The following is a 24,160-nucleotide window of genomic DNA, read 5'->3' as shown; positions in this document are numbered from 1 at the left end:
AAACCGATTAGCTGACTTGGTACGGCCATTGCAGACTAACCGGTGCAGCTGGCGATCATCTCTCCTTGTGGTTCTGTGTGGACGTCCTGGCCGCGGTATTGGAGTAGGGCCACCCCTCTGAGCATTTCGTTTCAGGATCTTTGACACCTGACCTTGAGTGATGCCATACTACCGAGCAATAGCACGCTGTTTCATGCCAGAATTTCGTACAGCCACCACTCCATGACAAACAGCATTGTCAAGTTGACGGACCATCTCCAGAGGAAGCGGCAATAACTTTTGTAGACGTGCAGCAGTTGTTTTCCACTAATACAGAACGCAACAACTCTTATATACCCGATTCTGAAGCCAATCGTCAAATGTACCTGTCCTTACATTTTGTCACGCCACCTGTGATATAATCCTGTTATTGACTTCTTGCTGCGAAAGACAATCAGTGACATGGTTCTTTCAACAAAGACATCACCGAAGGGTAAAAGAAACTCACCAGATTGATATACTGAGTTCAGAAAGTAAGCCCAAGTCGAGAAAAAAAAAAATTCCATATTAAATGCCAAGTCTGTATTAAGGCTGATTCATGCTTTTGGCTGGAGCGATGCGAACTTCTCAAAACTGACTCCCTTACACGCTCAATATTTTGTGTCGTTTTTACTGATTTTGGTGCTCCTGGCGGTTTCCCTTTTAAAGTTGAACCGGTCCTCTCAAACTTCTGAACCCATAACTTGATAGCACGACCAGACAGCACATTTTCATGATGTTGAACATTGACATGGAGTTTGAATTGACGTTGTGCAGCAGTTGCCCGATCATTATTCTTGTAAAAAGCGTTGATAGCGAACCGCGTTCTTCACCCGACCAGTTCCACATGGTCACGCAAGTGTTCTGCCTGTAAAAAATAAAACGAAATCAGTAAAAAATAAAAATGCATGTTATGTACTTCAATATCATGAATTAATTTATTTTGAAATACAATTTTTTATTTCCTTCGCACGAATTTCAAAAATGACCATATATCTGGCTCACCCTGTATAAACCTGGTACCACACTGAGGGCTCCCGCCCTTCCCCGTGCACATATATGTAACTATAAAAGTGGAAATTGCTTGCATTGTGAATGAGCACATTTCTGAGGTGAATCGGAACACAAAACTTGATTTGTCAAAGTCAGTCACACTGTTGTCACTTGTTGGTGGGAACTATCATAAATGGTTCAGGAAGGCCTTGACCCAGCAATGTATTTATTGACTGGTTCTTTTGTGTATAAAGTGGTGACATAGGTAGCAAAATTGGAAGATGAACTCAAGGCAATGGATCGAATTTGATAAAAGAAGATAACTTGTGGTACATGGGCTGCACGTACATGGGCTACACGTACGTGGGCTACACGTACATGGGCTACACGTCGATGGGCTACAGATTGAAGGTACAGGATAATGGTGTCAGGATCAGGCCAGTTTAATAGGCTTGGTTCATGGTTGTTGTTGTGAAGTGGTGTGTGTCACACTGCAATTGAGTGAGTGAGGCCTCTTGTGGAAGGTAATGATAAAAATAGCTAGAAGGTGGATAAGGTGCTGTGGGGGAAGGTGAGAGTGGAAATGGAGAGGTGTTGGCGCTGAATTGAAGCTGCTGATGGAATGTTTTGTGAAATTTTCATTGTTCTTTAAGGTCTCAACTGTGCCCATTTTTAGGATTATATCCACAATTCGACCGAGTGCAGCGGATTTGTTAAATCTCTTGTAAAACTGTACTAACTGTTATTGCATGTTTTCAAGTAATTATTCACAAAGTATTTTTATGCTTTAAAAAATAAAGTTTCGCTTTGCATCTTTTTTTTTCTTCTTTTTTTAATCTAGCTGATCCCCCTTACGCAGTGCCAGAACACCAACAGGGTGCTTACGGCTTCGTGTCTCAGTGTCCGTCACAAGGAGCCAGCTCGCAATCGCATGTTGTGGACACCCGGAATATGGTACGTTAATTTATTTATTTTCATTGCAGTACCTGTGCTGACATGCATTGAACAGACTCGTATGAAGTATCACAATGAAAGCAAAAGCTATTGCTGCATTTGTAACGGTGTCGAGTATGTCTTGATATTTGGCACCCACCAAATTCCCAACCTGGTGCAATAATATCGGTTCCTTACCTTGGGTGAAACTTTAATTCGTACTTTCTGCAATATCTCATATAAACACGTGGAGACGTATGAACACATGATTGCTGCAGGTGGTGGTGCAGAGGTAGCAGTGGTTGCAAGAATTAGAAGTGGTTGGAGGAAGTTTAGGGAGTTGTTACCCCTATTGACATCATGGTCGGATCTCACTCCAACTAAAGGGAAAACTTTATGCAGCTTGGGTTAGAAGTGGGATGTTGTACGGCAGTGAAACCTGTGCAATCAAAAAGGAGGATGAACGGAGGTGTGGACGAAATGAAATGAGAATGGTGAGATGGATGTGTCATGTGACACTTACGGATAGGAAACCAAATGTGGAATTACGAGATAGGTTTGGGTTAGAGAGCATGAGTGAGGTTATGTGTTGAGGAAAGTTGAGGTGGTTCGGACAGGTGGAAAGGATGGGGGAGGGCAGCTTTGGGAAGAGGTGTATAAATATGAATGTGAATGGAAGGAGAGTGAAAGGCCATCCGATGAAAACATGCAATGAGTTGCTGAGTGATGATCTCAGAGTTAAAGGACTAACAAAAGAGGGCGAGCAACGGATCGTGCGGCCTGGAAAGCGGCCATTAGGAGAATCACGGCCTACACATGCAAACGGCCGAAAAACGATGATTATGATGATGAGACCAGAACCCCGTCCGTGCAGCACGCGATTTAACCTCTATCAGCAGCATATCATGTGGTCTGAGAGGGTCATTAACCAGTGTGGCAGCTACATTCAAATGTAAGGTGTGCACAGAGGGAACCTGCAGATGGAGGAAATGTTGAGTTGGATCTTGGAGACGGCGTGAAGCTGGAAGGTGTGAAAACATTTTGCTACCCCGGAGACATGCTGAATGCAGAAGGTGGATCAGACTCGGCAACGGTTGCTCGAGTGAGATGTGCATGGAAGAAGTTTCGGGAACTGAGTGGCGTGCTGAAGAGGAGGGGTGTCGTTGAAGCTGAAGGGAAAGGTGTATGCTGCATGTGTGAGAAGTGTTATGATTTATGGGAGCGAGACATGGGTAATGAATGTAGAGCAGCAACGAAGGCTGGAAAGGGTGGACATGTTAATGGTTCGGTGGATATGCGGAGTATCGTTGAGAGAGAGGAAGCCAAATGATGAATTGCGAAAGATGATGGGAATAGAGCCTGTGATGGATGCTGTGAAGAGGAACAGGTTGAGATGGTTTGGTCATGTGTTGAGGAAGGATGAAAGTGACTGGTTGAGAAGAGTGATGGAAATGAATGTAGAAGGAAGTAGAGGACGGGGAAGACCGAGAAAGACTTGGCCAAAGATGGTGGAAGAAGAAATGCGGGCAAGGGGGTTAACAAGGAGAGATGCAGAAAATAGGGCAAAATGGAGAAGATTGTCATGGGGACCGCAAGGCTAACCCCCGCTCTCGCAGGGAAAATGGCCTTAAAATGCATGTTGTTGTTGTTGTTGTTGTTGTTACACACACATACACACACATACACACACATACACACATACACACACACACACACAAGGAGAAAAGGTACCTGTATTCATGCTGCGAGGAACAAAATAAATATAGAAAGAATAATAGAAAGAGGCAGCAGTGGAGAGCATAGGAACGACTCATCGCTTACCTCACCCAACCAGGCAGGGTTGGGTCGGGTCAAATAATATAGGCAGAGGACAAGGAGGTGGTTTATGATGTGGGCGAGGTAGATGGAGTGTTAATATGGACAGGAATATGTGGTGTAAATGTGATGGTGCGTGACATCACTGCACCTTCGCCTTGCATTCCACTCGCCTTGCTCTGGACCCAACATGACCCAATCTAGCTCGTTCAGGCAGGCGAACCTTCGACACTCATAATGAGGTGTCCCTGACATACACACAATGGCCACCTCGTACTGAGGCATCCCTGACGTACACACAACAGCCAGCTAGCTCATACAGAGGTGTCTCTGACGTACACACAACAGCCAGCTAGCTCATACAGAGGTGTCTCTGATGTGCACACAACAGCAGCTAGCTCGTACTGAGGCGTCTCTGACGTGCACACCACAGCAGCTAGCTCGTACTGAGGCGTTTCTGAAGTGCACACCACAGCAGCTAGCTCGTACTGAGGCGTTTCTGAAGTGCACACCACAGCAGCTAGCTCGTACTGAGGCGTTTCTGAAGTGCACACCACAGCAGCTAGCTCGTACTGAGGCGTCTCTGAAGTGCACATAACAGCAGCTAGCTCGTACTAAGGCGTCTCTGACGTGCACACCACAGCAGCTAGCTCGTACTGAGGCGTTTCTGAAGTGCACATAACAGCAGCTAGCTCGTACTGAGGCGTCTCTGACGTGCACACCACAGCAGCTAGCTCGTACTGAGGCGTCTCTGAAGTGCACACCACAGCAGCTAGCTCGTACTGAGGCGTCTCTGAAGTGCACATAACAGCAGCTAGCTCGTACTGAGGCGTCTCTGACGTACACACAACAGCAGCTAGCTCGTACTGAGGCGTTTCTGAAGTGCACACCACAGCAGCTAGCTCGTACTGAGGCGTCTCTGACGTGCACACCACAGCAGCTAGCTCGTACCGAGGCGTCTCTGATGTACACACAACAGCAGCTAGCTCGTACTGAGGCGTCTCTGAAGTGCACATAACAGCAGCTAGCTCGTACTGAGGCGTCTCTGAAGTGCACACCACAGCAGCTAGCTCGTACTGAGGCGTTTCTGAAGTGCACACCACAGCAGCTAGCTCGTACTGAGGCGTTTCTGAAGTGCACACCACAGCAGCTAGCTCGTACTGAGGTGTCTCTGATGTGCACACAACAGCAGCTAGCTCGTACTGAGGCGTCTCTGACGTGCACACCACAGCAGCTAGCTCGTACTGAGGCGTTTCTGAAGTGCACACCACAGCAGCTAGCTCGTACTGAGGCGTCTCTGACGTGCACACCACAGCAGCTAGCTCGTACCGAGGCGTCTCTGATGTACACACAACAGCAGCTAGCTCGTACTGAGGCGTCTCTGATGTACACACAACAGCAGCTAGCTCATACTGAGGCGTCTCTGAAGTGCACACCACAGCAGCTAGCTCGTACCGAGGCGTCTCTGATGTACACACAACAGCAGCTAGCTCGTACTGAGGCGTCTCTGATGTACACACAACAGCAGCTAGCTCGTACTGAGGCGTCTCTGAAGTGCACACCACAGCAGCTAGCTCGTACTGAGGCGTATCTCTGAAGTGCACACCACAGCAGCTAGCTCGTACCGAGGCGTCTGATGTACACACAACAGCAGCTAGCTCGTACTGAGGCGTCTCTGAAGTGCACACCACAGCAGTTGCTCGTACTGAGGCGTCTCTGAAGTGCACACAACAGCAGCTAGCTCGTACTGAGGCGTCTCTGACGTACACACAACAGCAGCTAGCTCGTACTGAGGCGTCTCTGATGTGCACACAACAGCAGCTAGCTCGTACTAAGGCGTCTCTGACATACGCACAACAGCAGCTAGCTCGTACTGAGGCGTCTCTGATGTGCACACCACAGCAGCTAGCTCGTACTGAGGCGTCTCTGAAGTGCACACCACAGCAGCTAGCTCGTACTGAGGCGTCTCTGACGTTCACACAACAGCCAGCTAGCTCGTACTGAGGCGTCCCTGACGTGCACACCACAGCAGCTAGCTCGTACTGAGGCGTCTCTGATGTGCACACAACAGCAGCTAGCTCGTACTGAGGCATCTCTGATGTGCACACAACAGCAGCTAGCTCGTACTGAGGCATCGCTGACGTACACACAACAGCAGCTAGCTCGTACTGAGGCGTCTCTGACGTACACACAACAGCAGCTAGCTCGTACTGAGGCGTCCCTGACGTGCACACCACAGCAGCTAGCTCGTACTGAGGCATCCCTGAAGTGCACACAACAGCAGCTTCCCTTGAACTGAGGCGTCTCTGACGTGCACACCACAGCAGCTACCTCGTACTGAGGCATCCCTGAAGTGCACACAACAGCAGCTCGCTCGTACTGAGGCGTCTCTGACGTACACACAACAGCCAGCTAGCTCGTACTGAGGCGTCCCTGACGTGCACACCACAGCAGCTAGCTCGTACTGAGGTGTCCCTGAAGTGCACACAACAGCAGTTAGCTCGTACCTGGCGGAAAAGCTCAAACCTGGCGGAGAAGGGGGTGGGGGGATACGACGACAAAGCACAGAAAAAGCAGAGGGTGCAACATCAGAAAGGAGGTGGAAGAAGACAGAGACCACTGACCTGTCTGTGTTGCAAAGTGATAGGGCTATAGACTCAGCTTCAGCATGGAGCTTCCAATAATCTTGAAGGCCTTTGGTTCTACAGCATCAAGCTGAGCAAGATGTGAGGCAGGGGAGCCAGCCTAGAGTGGAGAACAGTACTCCATGAAGCTGAGAATGAAGGCCTTGTAGGTGGAAAGGATGAAGGTCTCCATAACGTAACAATGGGTTGACATCTAAAGTGCGATTGCAACGCATTCGCATCAAATTATACTTTCCAGGTGCACGCCTTGTAACATTGCCCATCATTTCGTCATTCCCTGCTATATCTGTCCTTTTGTCCTTCTTTTTCCATTCTGCACTTGTAGGAGATCCCAGCCAGCCAGTTACCAGCAAAAGACCAACCTTTCTCATTGAACACCGAGCGTGTTGAATCTTCCATACCACGTGCTGGTTCATCTGAGCGATGGGTTTATCCTTCTGAGCAGATGTTTTGGAATGCAATGCTTAGGAAAGGGTAAGTACTGCAGCTGGTAGTGAAATCTGTCATGACTACTTTTTAACTTTGCAAGTCCAATGCGCTTTCCTTCGTTGCATACTAGTTCTATAGTGCTCTAGGACTCCATTTCTGACTTTGAGACCAAGAATTGGTCCCATACGTTAGACATTACTACTCTTATAATTATGGAGCTTTTTCATTGCACAGAACGGTTCGGTACGGCACTGTACGGTACGGTACGGTACGGTAATCCCTGTCGTTTTTCCATCGCACAACAGAACCGTGAAAATAGGTGGAGTTATATGAAGTGATGGAAAAAAAATGGGACCGCTGTGGTGACGTAAATACCTCCACCAACAAAGGTAGATGGAGGTTATGTTTTCACCCGTCTGTTTGTTTGTCCATTTGTTTGTTTGTTTGTGAACAAAATATCTCAAAAAGTTGTAGACGGATTCGGACGAAATTTGGCAGAGATATAGCGTGTGTCACAAGGACGAAATGATTAGATTTTGGTGAAGATCCGAATTCGGATCCGGCTACAATAATTTTGTAAGTGATTCTTCACCATTGAGTGATATGGCCAACCTGGCGGACGTTTGCTTTCGACTGAGTGCCGTGCAGTTTCTCATGCGACACTAAACTGTAAACAGCTCCCTCCGCAACTATGGAGGAACTTGAAGCTGTGTCTTACTTCTTCGTCGTGTTTTGGTTTTATCTGAACATGAGTTTTTTTTTAGCGAAATGCAAAAAGAGAGAAGGACGTGAGAAGGACGTGTTTGAGAAGGAAGTGTTTGAGAAGAAAGTGTTTGAGAAGGACGTGTTTGAGAAGGACGTGTTTGAGAAGGACGTGTTTGAGAAGGACGTGTTTGAGAAGGACGTGTTTGAGAAGGACGTGTTTGAGAAGGACGTGTTTGAAAAGGACGTGTTTGAGATGGAAGTGTTTGAGAAGGACGTGTTTGAGAAGGACGTGTTTGAAAAGGACGTGTTTGAGAAGGACGTGTTTGAGAAGGAAGTGTTTGAGAAGGAAGTGTTTGAGAAGGACGTGTTTGAGAAGGACGTGTTTGAGAAGGAAGTGTTTGAGAAGGAAGTGTTTGAGAAGGACGTGTTTGAGAAGGAGGTGTTTGAGAAGGAGGTGTTTGAGAAGGAGGTGTTTGAGAAGGAAGTGTTTGAGAAGGAAGTGTTTGAGAAGGAAGTGTTTGAGAAGGAAGTGTTTGAGAAGGAAGTGTTTGAGAAGGACGTGTTTGAGAAGGACGTGTTTGAGAAGGAAGTGTTTGAGAAGGAAGTGTTTGAGAAGGAAGTGTTTGAGAAGGACGTGTTTGAGAAGGACGTGTTTGAGAAGGACGTGTTTGAGAAGGACGTGTTTGAGAAGGACGTGTTTGAGAAGGACGTGTTTGAGAAGGACGTGTTTGAGAAGGACGTGTTTGAGAAGGACGTGTTTGAGAAGGACGTGTTTGAGAAGGACGTGTTTGAGAAGGACGTGTTTGAGAAGGACGTGTTTGAGAAGGACGTGTTTGAGAAGGACGTGTTTGAGAAGGACGTGTTTGAGAAGGACGTGTTTGAGAAGGACGTGTTTGAGAAGGACGTGTTTGAGAAGGACGTGTTTGAGAAGGACGTGTTTGAGAAGGACGTGTTTGAGAAGGACGTGTTTGAGAAGGACGTGTTTGAGAAGGACGTGTTTGAGAAGGACGTGTTTGAGAAGGACGTGTTTGAGAAGGACGTGTTTGAGAAGGTCGTGTTTGAGAAGGTCGTGTTTGAGAAGGACGTGTTTGAGAAGGACGTGTTTGAGAAGGACGTGTTTGAGAAGGACGTGTTTGAGAAGGACGTGTTTGAGAAGGACGTGTTTGAGAAGGACGTGTTTGAGAAGGACGTGTTTGAGAAGGACGTGTTTGAGAAGGACGTGTTTGAGAAGGAAGTGTTTGAGAAGGAAGTGTTTGAGAAGGATGTGTTTGAGAAGGAAGTGTTTGAGAAGAAGCTCAAAGACGCAAGAAAGAGGACAGCTAAAAAGAGAAAGAAACCTTTGCAGACAATTATGAAGACTGACAACGAAGATTTGGGCCTTGTTCGTCGGCGCAAACAAAGAATACAGGTACAGTATGTTATGTTAGCCTTCATATATAGCTCGTAACATTACGACTACCTTTCACTTTCTTCCTGAATTGACAATTGTGATTGACCAATCAACGGTCTGCAGTATTGCTAGCTCCACCCATAGGTCCGGGTTTGGCTCGCTTGGTACCTATCCATAGCAGGAACCAAATTTAGCACGGGTACTTAGGTACGGTACGGTTCACTTGGCAATGGAAAAACGGATTTTGGTTACAGTACGGTACGGTACCGCGGTGGAAAAGCTCTATTAAAGAGGAGAAAACGCACCTTTATAACCCCATCCCGTTGCTATATTCTGCATATTACTAAACCCTGCGTATCTCTCATCGTCCATGTGCACATTGTTGCTTAAATCTGAAACTACTGAAACCTTGGTTTGTGCTCTAATACGTCGTGCTGAAGGAGCTGTGCTCCCACGTCAATCGGAAGAATGGACGCGACAAAAAGCTGGAATTCGTCCGAGTTTCTTTATTGTCACAAAATAACTCGGGTACTCTGAAAAGCCCGTTTATCGGGCAGCAATATATATACACACATTATCCCGGAGCGTTTGCCCAGGAAAGGCGAGAGGGGGCGTGGCCGGGCGTCCTGGCCGCGGCCTGGCAAGTCGAGGGCGGGCATGCCCGGGCGTCCCGGACGCAGCCTGGCAAGTCGAGAGCAGGCGTGGCCGGGCGTCCTGGACGAGCCCGGCATGGTGATCGCTCCGCGTCCTTGGTAGGTGCAAGGCGATTGTGTAAACCCAGCGGTAGCCGCTACACACGTCCCCCCAGAATCGACTTGCACCGGCAGGGTCAATTTGAGGGGGGTCCTGATGACCCGGCCGAAGCGACCCCTGGCGGGTCGTGGGGGGGGGGGGGGGGGTCCGGTGCGGTGGTGGGGGGCACCGTGGACGGGGGGCGGCTTCGCCGCGGCGGAAGGGCCAACCGTTGCGGTTGGTCGATGTCCACGTGCGCCGGCTTGAGGCGGTCCACCGCAATCCGGTCCGACCTGCCGCCGATGTCGATGACGAACGACTTGTCGTCCCGTCGCAGGACCCGGAAGGGCCCGTCGTACGGCGGCCGGAGTGGCCCCCGATGTGCGTCATGACGCACAAAAACGTACTCCACTGTGCGAAGCGCTGGGGGGACGTAGGACTGGGGGTCACCGTGGTGGGATGTTGGCACGGGGGCAAACCGTCGGGCGGCCTCCTGGAGGTCCGAGCACTGGTGAGCTGCGGACCAGGGACTGGTAGCGTCGGGCACGAATTCGCCCGGGACGCGTAGCGCCTGGCCGTAGACAAGCTCGGCGGTGGATGCCCGGAGGTCCTCCTTGGGGGCCGTGCGGAGGCCCAAAAGGACCCACGGCAGCCGGTTGGCCCAACCGCCGTCTTGAAGGCCGGCCATGAGCGCGGCCTTCATGGAGCGGTGGAATCGCTCGCACAACCCGTTGACTTGGGGGTGGTAGGCCGTAGTACGGTGGAGCTTGACCCCCAGGTTGCGGGCGACCGCGCCCCACAGCTCGGAGGTGAACTGCGGTCCGCGGTCCCATGAGATGTCCGCCGGTGCGCCGAAGCGGGCGACCCAGGTGGCGATGAAAGCCTGCGCCACATCGGCGGTGGTGGTGGAGACGAGGGGAATGGCCTCCGGCCACCTGGTGGTCCTGTCCACCATGGTGAGCAGGTGTGTGAACCCCCGTGATGGGGGGAGGGGGCTCACCAGATCCACGTTGACGTGGTCGAAACGTCGTTCGGGCACGGTGAAAGGTGCCAGCGGGGCCTGGGTGTGTCGGTGGACCTTGGCCTGTTGGCAGGCTGTGCAGGTGCTGGTCCAATCGCGGACGTCCCGTCGAAGGCCGTGCCAGACGAATCGCGCCGACACCAGCTTCTGTGAAGCTTTCCGGCCCGGGTGGGAAAGGCCGTGGAGGGAGGCGAAGATGCGGCGTTGCCAGGTAACGGGCACGATGGGGCGAGGCTGGCCTTGGGAGACGTCGCAGAGCAGGACAGTGTCCGCGAAGGGGATGTCGGCCAGGCGGAGGCCCGTGTCCGCCGCCCGGAGGGCTTGTACCGTGGTGTCGGTGGTTTGGTCCGCCGCCATAAGCGCGAAGTCCACGCCGAGGTGGACCGCGTTCGCGCTGGCCCGAGAAAGACAGTCGGCCACGGCGTTGTTTTTGCCGGCGACGTGCCGGATGTACGTGGTAAACTCCGACACGGCGGAGAGGTGGCGCTGTTGGCGGGCCGACCACGGCTCCGTGACCTTGGCCATTGCGTAAACCAATGGCTTGTGGTCGACGAACGCCGTGAAGGGTTGGCCCTCCAGGAGGTGGCGGAAATGGCGAACGGCCAGGTGTAGACCGAGGAGCTCACGGTCAAACGTGCTATATTTGAGCTCGTTCGGCCGGAGCTGCCGGCTGAAAAAAGCGAGTGGCTGCCAAACCCCGTTCACCCATTGCTCATGTACGGCGCTCACCGTGTAGTCGGAGGCATCCGTGGTGAGGGCGATGTGAGCGTTGAGCACCGGGTGAGCGAACAGTGTTGCGTCGGCGAGGGCCCGCTTTGAGCTTTGGAAGGCCGCGTCCATTGCTGCGGACCAGACGATGTCGTGCTTGGCCGGCTTACCCCAGAGGGCTTCGTAGAGGGGCCGCATGAGTTGAGCAGCGCGGGGCACGAAGCGGTGATAGAAATTCACCATTCCCAGGAATTCCTGCAGGACCTTTATGGAGCGGGGACGCGGAAACGTGGGGATGGCCTCGACCTTGGTTGGCAGCGGCACGGCCCCGTTCTTGGTGATGTGGTGGCCCAAAAAATCAACGGCCGGGTTGACGATGAGGCCGTGCTCGCTGAGGCGCCCGAACAGTGTTCGGAGGTGGAGGAGGTGCTCGGCCCGGGACGTGCTGGCGACGAGGATGTCGTCCAGGTAAACGAAGAGGAACGGCAGGTCGTGCAGCACGCTGTCCATCAAGTGCTGGAACGCCTGAGCCGCGTTCTTGAGGCCAAACGGCATCAGTAGGAATTCGAATAAGCCGAACGGCGTGATGACGGCCGTTTTAGGGACGTCGGCCGCCCTGACAGGTACCTGGTGATATCCCCGTATGAGATCGATTTTTGAAAAAATGACCCGTCCTGCCAGACGGGCGGAGAAGTCTTGGATGTACCTGTCGGGGGTGGTAGCATCGTTAAGGCGGCGGTAGTCGCCTCATGGGCGCCAGCCGCCCCCTGGTTTTGGGACGATGTGTAGTGGCGAAGCCCACGCGCTATCGGAGCGCCGCACGATGGCGCGGTGTTCCAAAGCGTTGAACCCGGCTTTGGCCACGGCGAGCTTGGCTGGGTCGAGGCGGCTGGCTCTGGCGTAGACCGGCGAGCCCGTGGTTGGTATGTGGTGCTCGATCCCATGTCGTACTGCGACGGCCGAAAACGTCGGCCGCGTGAGGGCCGGGAACTCCGTGAGCAGGCGAGCAAACTCGTTCGCCGCCGGGATGGCGCATGCCAGCTCGGTCGGAGCGGAGCTGCTCAATGTGCATACCAGGGAGCTGAAGGTCTCGGCGTTGATGAGGCGACGCCGTTGGACGTTCCACCAGCAGTCCGTGTGCGCAGAGGAAGTCGGCGCCTAGCAGAGCCATGGGCACGCTTGCGGTTACAAAAGTCCAAGTAAAGCGTTGGCCGCCGAAGCAGAGGGTGACGTTGCGCGGGCCGAAGGTGCGGATGGCCGATCCGTTGGCCGCAACCAGGGAGGGGCCGCAAACCGCGGACTGCCTGTCATGATCGGAGGCGGGTATGACGCTCAGTTGGGCGCCGGTGTCGCACAGGAAGCGCCGTCAGGACGCTTTGTCCGTGATGAAAAGTAAGTTGCCCGTGTGGCCGGCGCTCATGGCTGGTAATGAACGCCGGCCCGGCCGTTTCCCGGCCTGCCGAAGGTGCACGGGGGTCGGCATGTCCGGGCCTTCTGTCCGAACCTGGCATGATAGTAACACCACGCTTGGTCAGGTGGAGGCCCCGGCCGTCGTGCTGGAGGTGGTCGGCTCGGCGTTGCGGCCGCCATTTGCGTCGGCAGTTCGGTCGTCGACCGTGCCGGGTGCTCGGGCGCCATGGGCGTTGCGTCGGACGGCGGTGGGCCCCAAGTCGCTGCTGCAATGCGTTGGCCTGCCGCGGAGATCTTGTCGGCTTCCCTGGTGAGGGTGCGGGGATCCGTGATCGTCGTGCTCGCCAGGGCGAGGCGTACCGGGCTAGGCAGCTGACGGAGGAACAGCTCCTGGAACAGGAATGCCGGAGAGTGCTCGCCGAGCAGCGAAAGCATGTAGTCCATTCGCTCGGACGGGCGCGTGTCGCCGAGCTCGGGCAGGTCGAGCAGGCGCCGTGCGCGTTCCGCCGATGGGAGGGCGAAAGCGTCGAGGAGGAGCTTTTTAATCGCGCTGTATTTGTCAGCAGCTGGCGGGCTCTCGAGGAGGCTCAGGGCGCGGGCCGCAGTGGCTGAACCGAGCGCTGCTACCACATGGTGGAAGCGGGTGTCGTCGGCCGTGATGCCTCGCAGGGCGAACAGGGAGTCCGCCTGGGCAAACCAAACCGCTGCGTGAGCCTCCCAGAAGGTAGGCAGTTTAAGGGCAACTGCCGTGTCCATGTCGGTAGGTCACCAATGAAGGAGCTGTGCTCCCACGTCAATCGGAAGAATGGACGCGACAAAAAGCTGGAATTCGTCCGAGTTTCTTTATTGTCACAAAACAACTCGGGTACTCTGAAAAGCCCGTTTATCGGGCAGCAATATATATACACACATTATCCCGGAGCGTTTGCCCGGGAAAGGCGAGAGGGGGCGTGGCCGGGCGTCCTGGCCGCGGCCTGGCAAGTCGAGGGTGGGCATGCCCGGGCGTCCCGGACGAGGCCTGGCAAGTCGAGAGCGGGCGTGGCCGGGCGTCCTGGACGAGCCCGGCATGGTGATCGCTCCGCGTCCTTGGTAGGTGCAAGGCGATTGTGTAAACCCAGTGGTAGCCGCTACAGTGCTTTAATTACTACAACTCCCCGTTGGTCGGTTTACTGCTCACCTGCTTCTCTGGAGCCTGTGCAACATATTGGGAATATGGTGGCCAGGCTCGTCGTTTCGCCGCAAATTTGATCACATCATTCCAATGTGCATGGCATTTCACTGACTCGCAATACAGCCGTGTATAGATTTTAAAATCTCACTTATAACCTTTAAACTCAAAGATAAATAGGTTCCTCCTATATTTCTGATCTAATCACAACTCTTACCTCGACGGCAACGCTGCAGTCCAACCCCGGGTGTCTCCTGGTTGGTCCTTCCACGAGAATGAAGACTTTTGGCTATCCTCCATTCCTCAGATGTGCTTAACCTTGTAAATTTCTGTTTTTAAAAATTCTCACAGCCTCATCAATTACGGTTTTTGAATCTCTCCAAAGATATTCATCTTGTTACAGAGTTTACTTTTTCTTCGCTGTTACTTTTCTTACTCCGTTCTTCCTTCCTTTGTAAGGTGCTTTGAGTTTTTGCTTTTCAATGAACAGCATGAAATATGAACTTCATTACTTCCACCAACAAAGATGGATGGAGGTTATCTTTTCACCCCTGTCTGTTTGTCCATCTGTGCGACAAAAGTTGGTGAAGAGGTTGGGTACGTGACACAGAGAAAACTAGAAAGAGCAATCAGAGATTGCAGACCCTCGCCTGAACGTGTTTTCAGTGGTTTTTAAGGCTTTTGTGTTAAAATTAATATGGCGGCCGAACCACGTGACCTATGACGTCGTCATATTTTTTTTCTCCACAAAGTTATCCCACGATAACATGATAAGAAATTTAAATCTTGATCAAATGAAGTTTTCTACTTGTCGAATTATGACGTCATAATGGAGGCACCTTTGACATCATCATTTACATATTTTATTCCCCATTGAGAGTTCTTTACAATGAGCCATGTCTCAATTTTGTCTATTCAGCGCTTTCGGAGATATAGAGGTGCAAAGTTTTTCGGTTTTTCCAAGATTGCGGCCGACCCACGTGACCTATGACGTCATAATTATCATTAATACATTCTACAGGTGGAGTTGCACCTATGGTGAAAATTTCCTGTCAATCGGACCAATGGTTGCAGAGAAAATCATATTTATTCTGTGCGGACAAACAAACAAACAAACGGACTCAAATGCAATACCCTCTCCTCTGGCGAGGGTAATAAAGAAAAAAACAACCTGGGATACGACATTGCAGTTTGTTGCATGTGAAAGAACATTTATCAAAGTTTTATTGTCGAGATTTGTCAAGATCATCATTGGTCACACTTAACACATTAAGGCTATACTACTCGATCTCTTTTGAGGCTTGGTTCTGCATTTCTGCATTTGTGATCTTGATTTGAGCCCTTATCCTTTCTCCATCCAGTTGGTACACCATGTCCTTCACATAACCCCATGGAGAAAAAAAAGAAATTGATTGGAGTTTCGTCCTGTGAACGTGATGGCCACAGTATCTGACCGTTGCGCCCAATCCATCGATCATTTCATTGTTGATTGAGGAAACGGTGCACAATCAGACTCCATGTGGGGGAGTTGACTCATCTGAGAAGAGCATACGTTGTTGACATCTGTCTTAAGCGACCGAAAATGAACACTGCAACCGCCATGCATCACTTGTCAGAGTCGTACTACTCAGTGTGCCTGCACCAGCGGAGCGTTGCATGCTTACAGCCGTAGTTGTGTGTGCAGCACCTTGTGTACCGTCAAGGGGATAGCTGCAGCTCTCTCGTGGCAGTCTGAATGAACTGGCGGGGATTGTGTTCGAACGTCGCACAAATGTGCAACTGACCGACATCTTCAGGGCCAGATCAGTTGGGATGCATTTCCAGTGTTAGTGCGAATCTCTTTCACCTTTATTCCACAAATATGGAAATTCAGGACTACCTGGAGGAGCTGAATACTATATTTTCTAACATGATTGCGCTCCCAATGAAGTTTTATGTTGATAATTGTTTTGTCATCGTGCTCGATTTATTGACAATGCACTTTTTTCAACTTGATGGATGCACATTCTCTCAAATAAGGTGAAAATCAGCTGCAGGATTACAGCATTCATTCACATCGTCTTGGCCTGGAAATGGTGCCGATTTCACCCTGACCGAGAACTGTTGGAATGTTGTAGTAGTCTGGGATCCGAGGCCAAGGAAATGTGTAAAAAAGTGATTTTGAAGTGACACCCCTGCTATAAAATGTTTGACCCCTAGATCATGTCTGTGGGGGTGTTAGCCACCAGAAAAGTGACTTTAGCAAGGTAGTTTGGATTGCGCGAATTCTGTAGGGACGTTTTTTTAACTTGGGGCGTCAACTGTAAAAAAGCAAGAAATTTAGGGGTAGGGGAAATTCAATTGACCATATATCCCATAATACAGGGGTGAGTGCAACAAATTACCACTCATTCTTTTTGTTATAAAGTTGGCTTTTATATGAAACATGATTCAACGTGATTGGACCATCCATGAGGTCAGCAGAGGTCAAAAGGTCACGGAAAGTGGGTTAAGCTGAAGATTTAGCTTCTTTATCAAATAATTCACATATGTATATGTCACAATATGTTCTTTGCATCCCTCTACTGTTTCTGGCCTATATTGATCGTAATAGTGATGGTTTACTGTGGTGGTTGATGCTTTTCATCTTTTGTGTGGTGCTGGTGATTATTATGCTACATTTGTTTCAGCAACTTGCTTCACTCTTGCTGATCTTTATGATTACCATCGATCTTCAGCCTTCCTAGCTGGAGCAAGCTTCCTTCTTGTCAATTATGATTTACCACTCAACCAACGACATATCGAAATTCCCGTGTGGAAGCACTGAATGATATATCGAAAGTGAAACTGGTAGCCATATTCCTTTTTCTGTCAGGAGCTGAATGGAATGCTGATTCCCGTCCAAAAACCGTAAAGTAAGAGCGAAATATGAACTTAGAATAGTTAGATAAGAACATTATATAGTTAGGAATATTTTGTACATATTTTCCTGTCATTCAAGCAATTATCGGTTCACTAGCGTTCGAGAGAAAAGTCTTAGTAAATTTGAATAGTTTCCTCATTGATTATTTTCCACATGTTTTCCTGTCTCAAGCAATTATCGGTTTACTCGCGTTCGAGAGAAAAGTATAGCTAAATTTGACTAGTTTCCTCATTGAATCTTGAAATGTTATAACGTTGTGAAATCATGATATTTACGAATCTAATATATTTCACAGTCGACCCTGATTTACTACACGTGATGGTGTTGATTGGTTTTGTGTGGCGTGGGGAATATGTTTCATTCTGGCCTGGCACCAGGTTCGCCCGAAGATTCGCCTGATGCGAATACATTATTAATTTTGTTCCATTTGTGGATTGTATGAAGTCTTAGAGTGTCTTTTTATTTCTTACAGGTGCTGACCCCTGGCGTATAAAGATGGAACCTGTGGCTGTGATAGCTGGTAAAGGAAACAAACGCAAACTCTCTTCTAGTGTAAGTGACTATTCGAAATGTATCGTCTGCCAAAGTACAACAGATGATCAGGGACCTCTGTATAACCTGACGAAGAGAGGGTTCACAACATTCAAGAACGCGGTGGAAATAAGGAAGGATGACGTTTACAGCAGAGTGTGGGACGATCTGCAGAATCAGGACCAATTTCTTTCAAAAGGACCAATGTGTCACGAAGAATGCCGCAGTAGTTACACACTCAAACGGACTTTGGACAATCTAGTATCCGCCAAATGGTTTAAAGCCGAGCAAGGAGAAACATCAGGTGAACGGGAGGGCAGGAGGAGTTTAACGTACTTTAAGGCAGTGTGTTTCCTGTGTGAAAGGGTACGCGATTCCAAAGGCGATAGGACATTAACTTTAGTCAGCACATTTGACAGGCAGAAGTCAATCCATGATAAGGCAAAGGTGTTGAGGGATGAGGCGGTCCTTTTGAAAATTTATGGCCATGGTGATTATTGTCTTGACCTCATAGCTAACGATTTCCGCTATCACTTGAGGTGTATGAACAATTTCATGAACAGACGATGTAAAGCTTCGGAACAGACATGTGACAGAAAAGGTGTCACTGAATATGACAAAGGCTTCCAAATGCTTGTTTCAGAAATTTCACCTGGACTTCTTATTAACAAGCATGTCTACCACCTTGGCCAGCTGACCAATAGATTTACGGAACTTCTCTCACAACAGGATGTAGTCAGTAAGAAACCCTACAGAACTGATAGGTTGAAAAAGCGATTGTTGAAGCACTTTGAGTCTGACATTCAGGTCATCACATTGAAGGGTAGAGATACGTTAATATGTGCATCTTCTTTGACCGTCAAAGAGCTCTGTGATGAAGTAGTCTCTCTGCAGACTGAATTAGATGAGTGTGAGCTTCTTCCAGATGACGAGGAAGAGGAGGTACTGCTCACAAACGTGTCAAACAGTTCATACCACGTGGCAAAACACTTGAGGGCTGAAGTGAAAAAATTCGGAAAGGTAGGGTGTGCAATCCCAGTCAGTGATGAAATTGAAATATCATATGAAGGTGCCTCTAGTCAAGTCCCGGTCGACTTGTACAATCACTTGGCATGGTTACTAACAGAGGGAGATGAGTGTCTCGGTGAAGATGGCAAAGTCAAGCTTACCAAAGATGATGAAGAGAAGGTACTGAATTTGGCACAGGACATTGTAGGATGTCTTAGCAGGCAGCCACTTCCCAAACACATCGGTGTTGCCCTACATATTCTGAAGCAAACACGTAGTAAAAACCTTGTGACAATGATTAACAAATTTGGACACTGCATCAGTTATCCCACTGCTCAGCGACACATCACAACAGCCGCCAATGATGTTTCTGAACGAGAAGAAAGGGAAGGGTTGTTCATTCCAACACACATCACACCAGGACACTTTACCTACTACGCATTGGATAACTTAAACTTCCATTCAGAGACACAAGATGGTGGTAGTTTTGATGCTACAACAAATATAATTTATCAGTACACATTTGAGGGAGAAGGAAGTGGGGAGGTAGTGGGGGCAGTGCCCCTTAAGAAAACCAGGAAACTGACTATCAGTGAACCAGACAAATTCATTCCAGTAAGTAGTAAACTGACACTGAAGGACAGAAGACAGGCTAGGTCATTATGTGATATTGAACTTCCTCATGATGACAAGGGGGAAGCCTGCTTTCTAGCTGACAAGAACATCGTTTGGTTCCTACTGAGGATGTATCCAACACAGTTGATGACGGGTGAAAACGAGAAGGACACTGGTAGCCTGACATGGAGCACCTTCTTTGAATACAGTTCTGGGCAACATACAGAGAAAACAAAGATTGGTTATGGACCATTGCTTCCACAAAACCCAACCAACGCAGATGTAGTCCAGACCTCATTGGACTACTTTGTCTCCTTGAGTCTTAAGATGGGTCAGGCTAAGACGGAGGTGACTTGTGACCAGGCGATATATGACATAGTAAAGGGGTTGTTTAGGAAGGAATCGGAAAAGTACAAAGATGTTATTGTTCGACTTGGAGGATTCCATATTGCCCAGAACTTCTTGGGATCTATTGGATTTTTCATAATGGAGAGTGGCATAGAGGACATTCTGGTTTCTAGTGATATCTGTGGTCGAGGTACAGCCAATAAAGTCATGGCAGGAAAAGATTATTATAAGATGGTCCGTTATCATTCATGGTTGAGTGAGGCATTGTTCATGCTGAAGTGGGAGGCATTTGAGAAATGGCTGTTGTTCGAGAAGACTGAGGAGATACTTTCTTTGCTTTCGTCTCTGCTTGAAAGTCTTAGAAATGCCTTTGACAGGAAAGAGAAGGACGAATTTGCTGCACTCATGAAGGAAGTCATGAAATGCCTAGAGTCACTGGAGTCACTCTGGGGAGATTTTGAGAAGGGATTAGGAGTGACAGCCCATCTTTGGAGCATGTACATAGACATGGTGCTTATCCTAAGGCGTTACATCCATGCTGAGAGAGCTGGGCTGTGGCAACAGAACTTACAAGAGGTACAGAATATGCTACCCTATACCATTGCTTCCGGCCATAGTAAGTACATGTCCTGCCTTCCGATCTATCTCAGTGAGATGCAAAAGCTTCCAGAAACAGCACCAGAAGTGCACGAGGAGTTTGCAGCTGGCAAATTCACAGTTCACCAGACTGCAGGAGACTTTAATGGTGTGTGGACAGACCTTGCCATTGAACAGACCTACAATAGGGAAGGCAAAACAAGCCTCTTTAAGGGTATAACACAGTCTGAATCAGCACGAGAAAAGTACATCAAGGCTCTACCGTTCATGACCTCTGTCTCTGAAAGTGTAAAACAGATGGCACACATGGCCTCGCTGCAATCTGACCACCACGAGAAGCTGAGGAAAGACGACATGAAAGCCGTGTTGCAGATCAAACGGACCGTGGAAGAGAAGATGCAAAACCCATTCGATCCTTCACTTGCGACAGATAAACTAATGAACATATCCACAGGTCAGATTCTTGCAGCAACTACCCTGGTAGATGCCAAACGTCTAGGCTTGGAGGCAATGGATGCTGCCACGACGACGAATGCAGACAAGATTGTCCAACCGAAGATAGAAACATTCGCCACACATCTGAAGAAAAGTAAGAAAAAGATGGACACTGTGAAAGAAGTCATCAGAGAGGAGAGTGCAGTGACAAGGGCACTTTGTTTCGCACAGGACCTGAGTGATGAGGCACGGACTGAGGCATTTAGTTACGAATGGCTTGAGTACCCTCCCTCGTTGTTTGAGCCAGAGAAGAATGGATTTTCCATGCGCAAAGGTTGCAAATCCAACTATCTATCCACTCTACAGGCAGAGGTTGCCGAGTCATGGGAACCGTTAAAAGAGTTGCCTCCTTCTGCATCTGATGCAGTTTATGTAGTCGATGCAATGGCATTCATCCAGCGGTTCAACACACTTGGTTCGAGTACATTTGACCAACTTCAGGAAAGGTACAGGAACAAACTCTTGAACATGAAACCCAGACATTGCACTGAAGTGCATTTCGTGGGCGATCAATATGATTTTGGGTTAAAGAGTCTAAAAGGGGATGAACGCCAGAGACGGGAGTCAAATACCAACTTGCCAGAGTTTGTTCCAGCGGACATCATGAAAATCCCTGATTGGAACACATTCCTGTCAAACCCTTGTAACAAGACCAATCTGCTGTCGTATCTTGCTTCACGTTGGTCCCAGGAGTCATCCTGGCCTGATGGCTTCTGCCTGGTCCTTGGGGTCAACGCCCAGGCAACTCGTGTGACGCAGACGGAACATACCAATGTTGATGAGCTGTACTGCCCTAACCACGAGGAGGCGGACACCAGAATCTTTGCTCACATTGCTAGCTGTGACAACAGCGTAGTTGTCATTCAGGCTACAGATACAGATATCATCGTCTTGTCAATGTATCATTTCCCTCGGTTGACAAACGTTGTTGAGTTATTGGTGGAAAAGGATGATCTGTTCCTTCCCATCCATGACTTGGTGAATGAGTTGGCCAAAGCAGTTGGAAAGAACGTATTGGCACTCACAGACACACTGCTCATCTCCTACATTCTGTCACGTTGTGATTCGGTGAGCTATCCTTTCAAACGGGGTAAGAAGAGAGCAGTGAAAGTCGCACTCCAACATGTTGACAAACAGCCAGCGTTGTCCAATTTCATCCGACATGAATCCGGACCTTCTGCACATGATCAGGTGATAACTGAAGCACAAAGCTTCTTTTGTGATCTCTACGGCAAGCCAGGGTATTCATCCCTGGATAAGCTCCGCGCCCACTTGTTTGCATCTAGCAAACTAGATCTGCGCTCCCTTCCTCCAACAGAAGATGCTTTTCACTTCCACGTTCTCAGGAGCCTTTGTCAGATCAGCTTATACAAGCAAGCTTCACTCAGCAATCCAGTGCTTCTTCCACCTGAAGAGTATGGCAGGAGTGTGGATGGTGACAGGTTAATTCCTGTCATGAAGAGCAAGCCATCAAAGCCTTCTGCTGCGAAGTTGAAGTACTGCAAATGTAAGAAGAAACCGAACTGCCTGAGGAATTGCCCTTGTGCGAAAGCTGGAGTACCATGCATCATTGCATGTGCCTGCAATGGCGACAGAGAAAAATGTGGACGGCTTCTGACTGATGACGGTGATGATGATGAGTAAATAGAGGTAATGACACTTTTCCAGATGGTATGTGGTATGACTTGTCGTTTTAAAACATGTTGAAGAGTACCGTGCAAATAGATAGTGTGAATGCCCGATTTTGGTGATTTTTTTTTTTTAAAGTTATGCAAATCTAAAGTGACATACATGCCAGTAAGTTCAGTTCAGTTGGGGCATTTCTTTCCCAAAAACATCAGAGGGGTACAAACAACATATTTTGGGTGTAAAAGTTTGGCTATATTGAGCTTTAAGTAGGAAAAATGTGATTTTATTTACTAAAGGAGATAAACTTTTCGCTTAACCCACTTTCCATGACCTTTTGACCTCTGCTGACTTCATGGATGGTCCAATCATGTTGAATCATGTTTCATATAAAAGCCAACTGTATAACAAAAAGAATGAGTGGTAATTTGTTGCACTCACCCCTGGGATATATGGTCAATTGAATTTCCCCTACCCCTAAATTTCTTGCTTTTTTACAGTTGACGCCCCAAGTTAAAAAATGTCCCTACAGAATTCGCGCAATCCAAACTACCTTGCTAAAGTCACTTTTCTGGTGGCTAACACCCCCACAGACATGATCTAGGGGTCAAACATTTTATAGCAGGGGTGTCACTTCAAAATCAAATTTTGAGGTCTCGGATCCCAGACTATAGGAGGAATGGTTGATCAGAGTAGTGATGGCAATGTACAAAAGAGCGCGCACAGCTGTAAGGACAAAGGACGGGAACAGTGGTGAGTTTGAGGTGAAGGTGGGAGTGCCTCAGGGGTCGGTACTAAGTCCACTACTATTTGTAGCTGTGATGGAGGTGCTGGCTCAGAACGTAAAGGAGGGTTTACCGTGGGAGTTGTTGTATGCAGATGATCTGGTGTTGATTGCGGAAAGTATGGATGGACTGAAGGAAAAGATGAACAAGTGGAAGGAATGTATGGAGACAAAAGGTCTGAAGGTGAATATCGGAAAGATGAAGGTGATGGCAAGTGGTAAAGCATGTGGTGAGGTGGAAAGAACTGGGAAGTGGCCGTGTGCTGTGTGCAGGCAGGGTGTCAGAATGAACTCCATTCAATGTACAATGTGCGCTGAGTGGGTTCATCAAAAATGTAGTGGTCTGAGAGGGTCATTTACCAGTGTGGCAGCTACATTCAAATGTAAGGTGTGCACAGAGGGAGCTGCAGATGGAGGAAATGTTGAGTTGGATCTTGGAGACGGCGTGAAGCTGGAAGGTGTGAAAACATTTTGCTACCTCGGAGACATGCTGAATGGAGAAGGTGGATCAGACTCGGCAACGGTTGCTCGAGTGAGATGTGCATGGAAGAAGTTTCGGGAACTGGGTGGCGTGCTGATGAGGAGGAGAGTGTCGCTGAACCTGAAGGGAAAGGTGTATGCTGCATGTGTGAGAAGTGTTGTGATTTATGGGAGCGAGACATGGGTAATGAACGTAGAGCAGCAACGAAGGCTGGAAAGGGTGGAAATGCGAATGGTTCGATGGATATGCGGAGTATCGTTGAGAGAGAGGAAGACAAATGATGAATTGCGAAAGATGATGGGAATATTGCCTGTGATTGATGCCGTGAAGAGGAACAGGCTGAGATGGTTTGGTCATGTGTTGAGGAAGGATGAAAGTGACTGGTTGAGAAGAGTGATGGAAATTGATGTCGAAGGAAGTAGAGGACGGGGAAGACCGAGAAAGACTTGGCTAAAGATGGTGGAAGAAGAAATGCGGGCAAGGGGGTTAACAAGGAGAGATGCAGAAAATAGGGCAAAATGGAGAAGATTGTCATGGGGACCGCAAGGCTAACCCCCGCTCTAGCAGGGAAAATTGCCTTAAAATGCATGTTGTGTTGTTGTTGGATCCCAGACTATAGGCAGAAAATTGGTTGAAACGATGCCACAAGCCATGCCGGAGTTCCTTTATGCGGGCATAGGTCGAGGAAATTTATTTCATGTCAAATACATCTGTACCCAAGAGGTGCCAGCTGTCATTGAGGCTAAAGGAGGTTCGAGTATAAATGTTGTATATTCATCTTTGTTGGAAAGCTCAATCTTATTTCT

General features: G+C 48.9%; 1 protein-coding gene across 1 annotated transcript in view; it reads left to right on the top strand.

Annotated features, from left to right (window-relative positions):
- Positions 1 to 24,160, top strand: part of HCCS (holocytochrome c synthase) — a 38,852-nt gene that overhangs the window by 6,005 nt on the left and 8,687 nt on the right. Inside the window, exons 5-6 of the mRNA XM_078775377.1 lie at positions 1,871 to 1,965; positions 6,730 to 6,878. Coding sequence (XP_078631503.1) covers positions 1,871 to 1,965; positions 6,730 to 6,878 — 244 coding nt within the window. The remainder of the gene's footprint in view (positions 1 to 1,870; positions 1,966 to 6,729; positions 6,879 to 24,160) is intronic.

This window comes from Myxine glutinosa, chromosome 4 (genome assembly GCF_964187855.1).
Source record: "Myxine glutinosa chromosome 4, kmMyxGlut1.1, whole genome shotgun sequence".
Taxonomy (NCBI): Eukaryota; Metazoa; Chordata; class Myxini; order Myxiniformes; family Myxinidae; genus Myxine; species Myxine glutinosa.
This window is presented reverse-complemented; position numbering and strand designations above follow the sequence as displayed.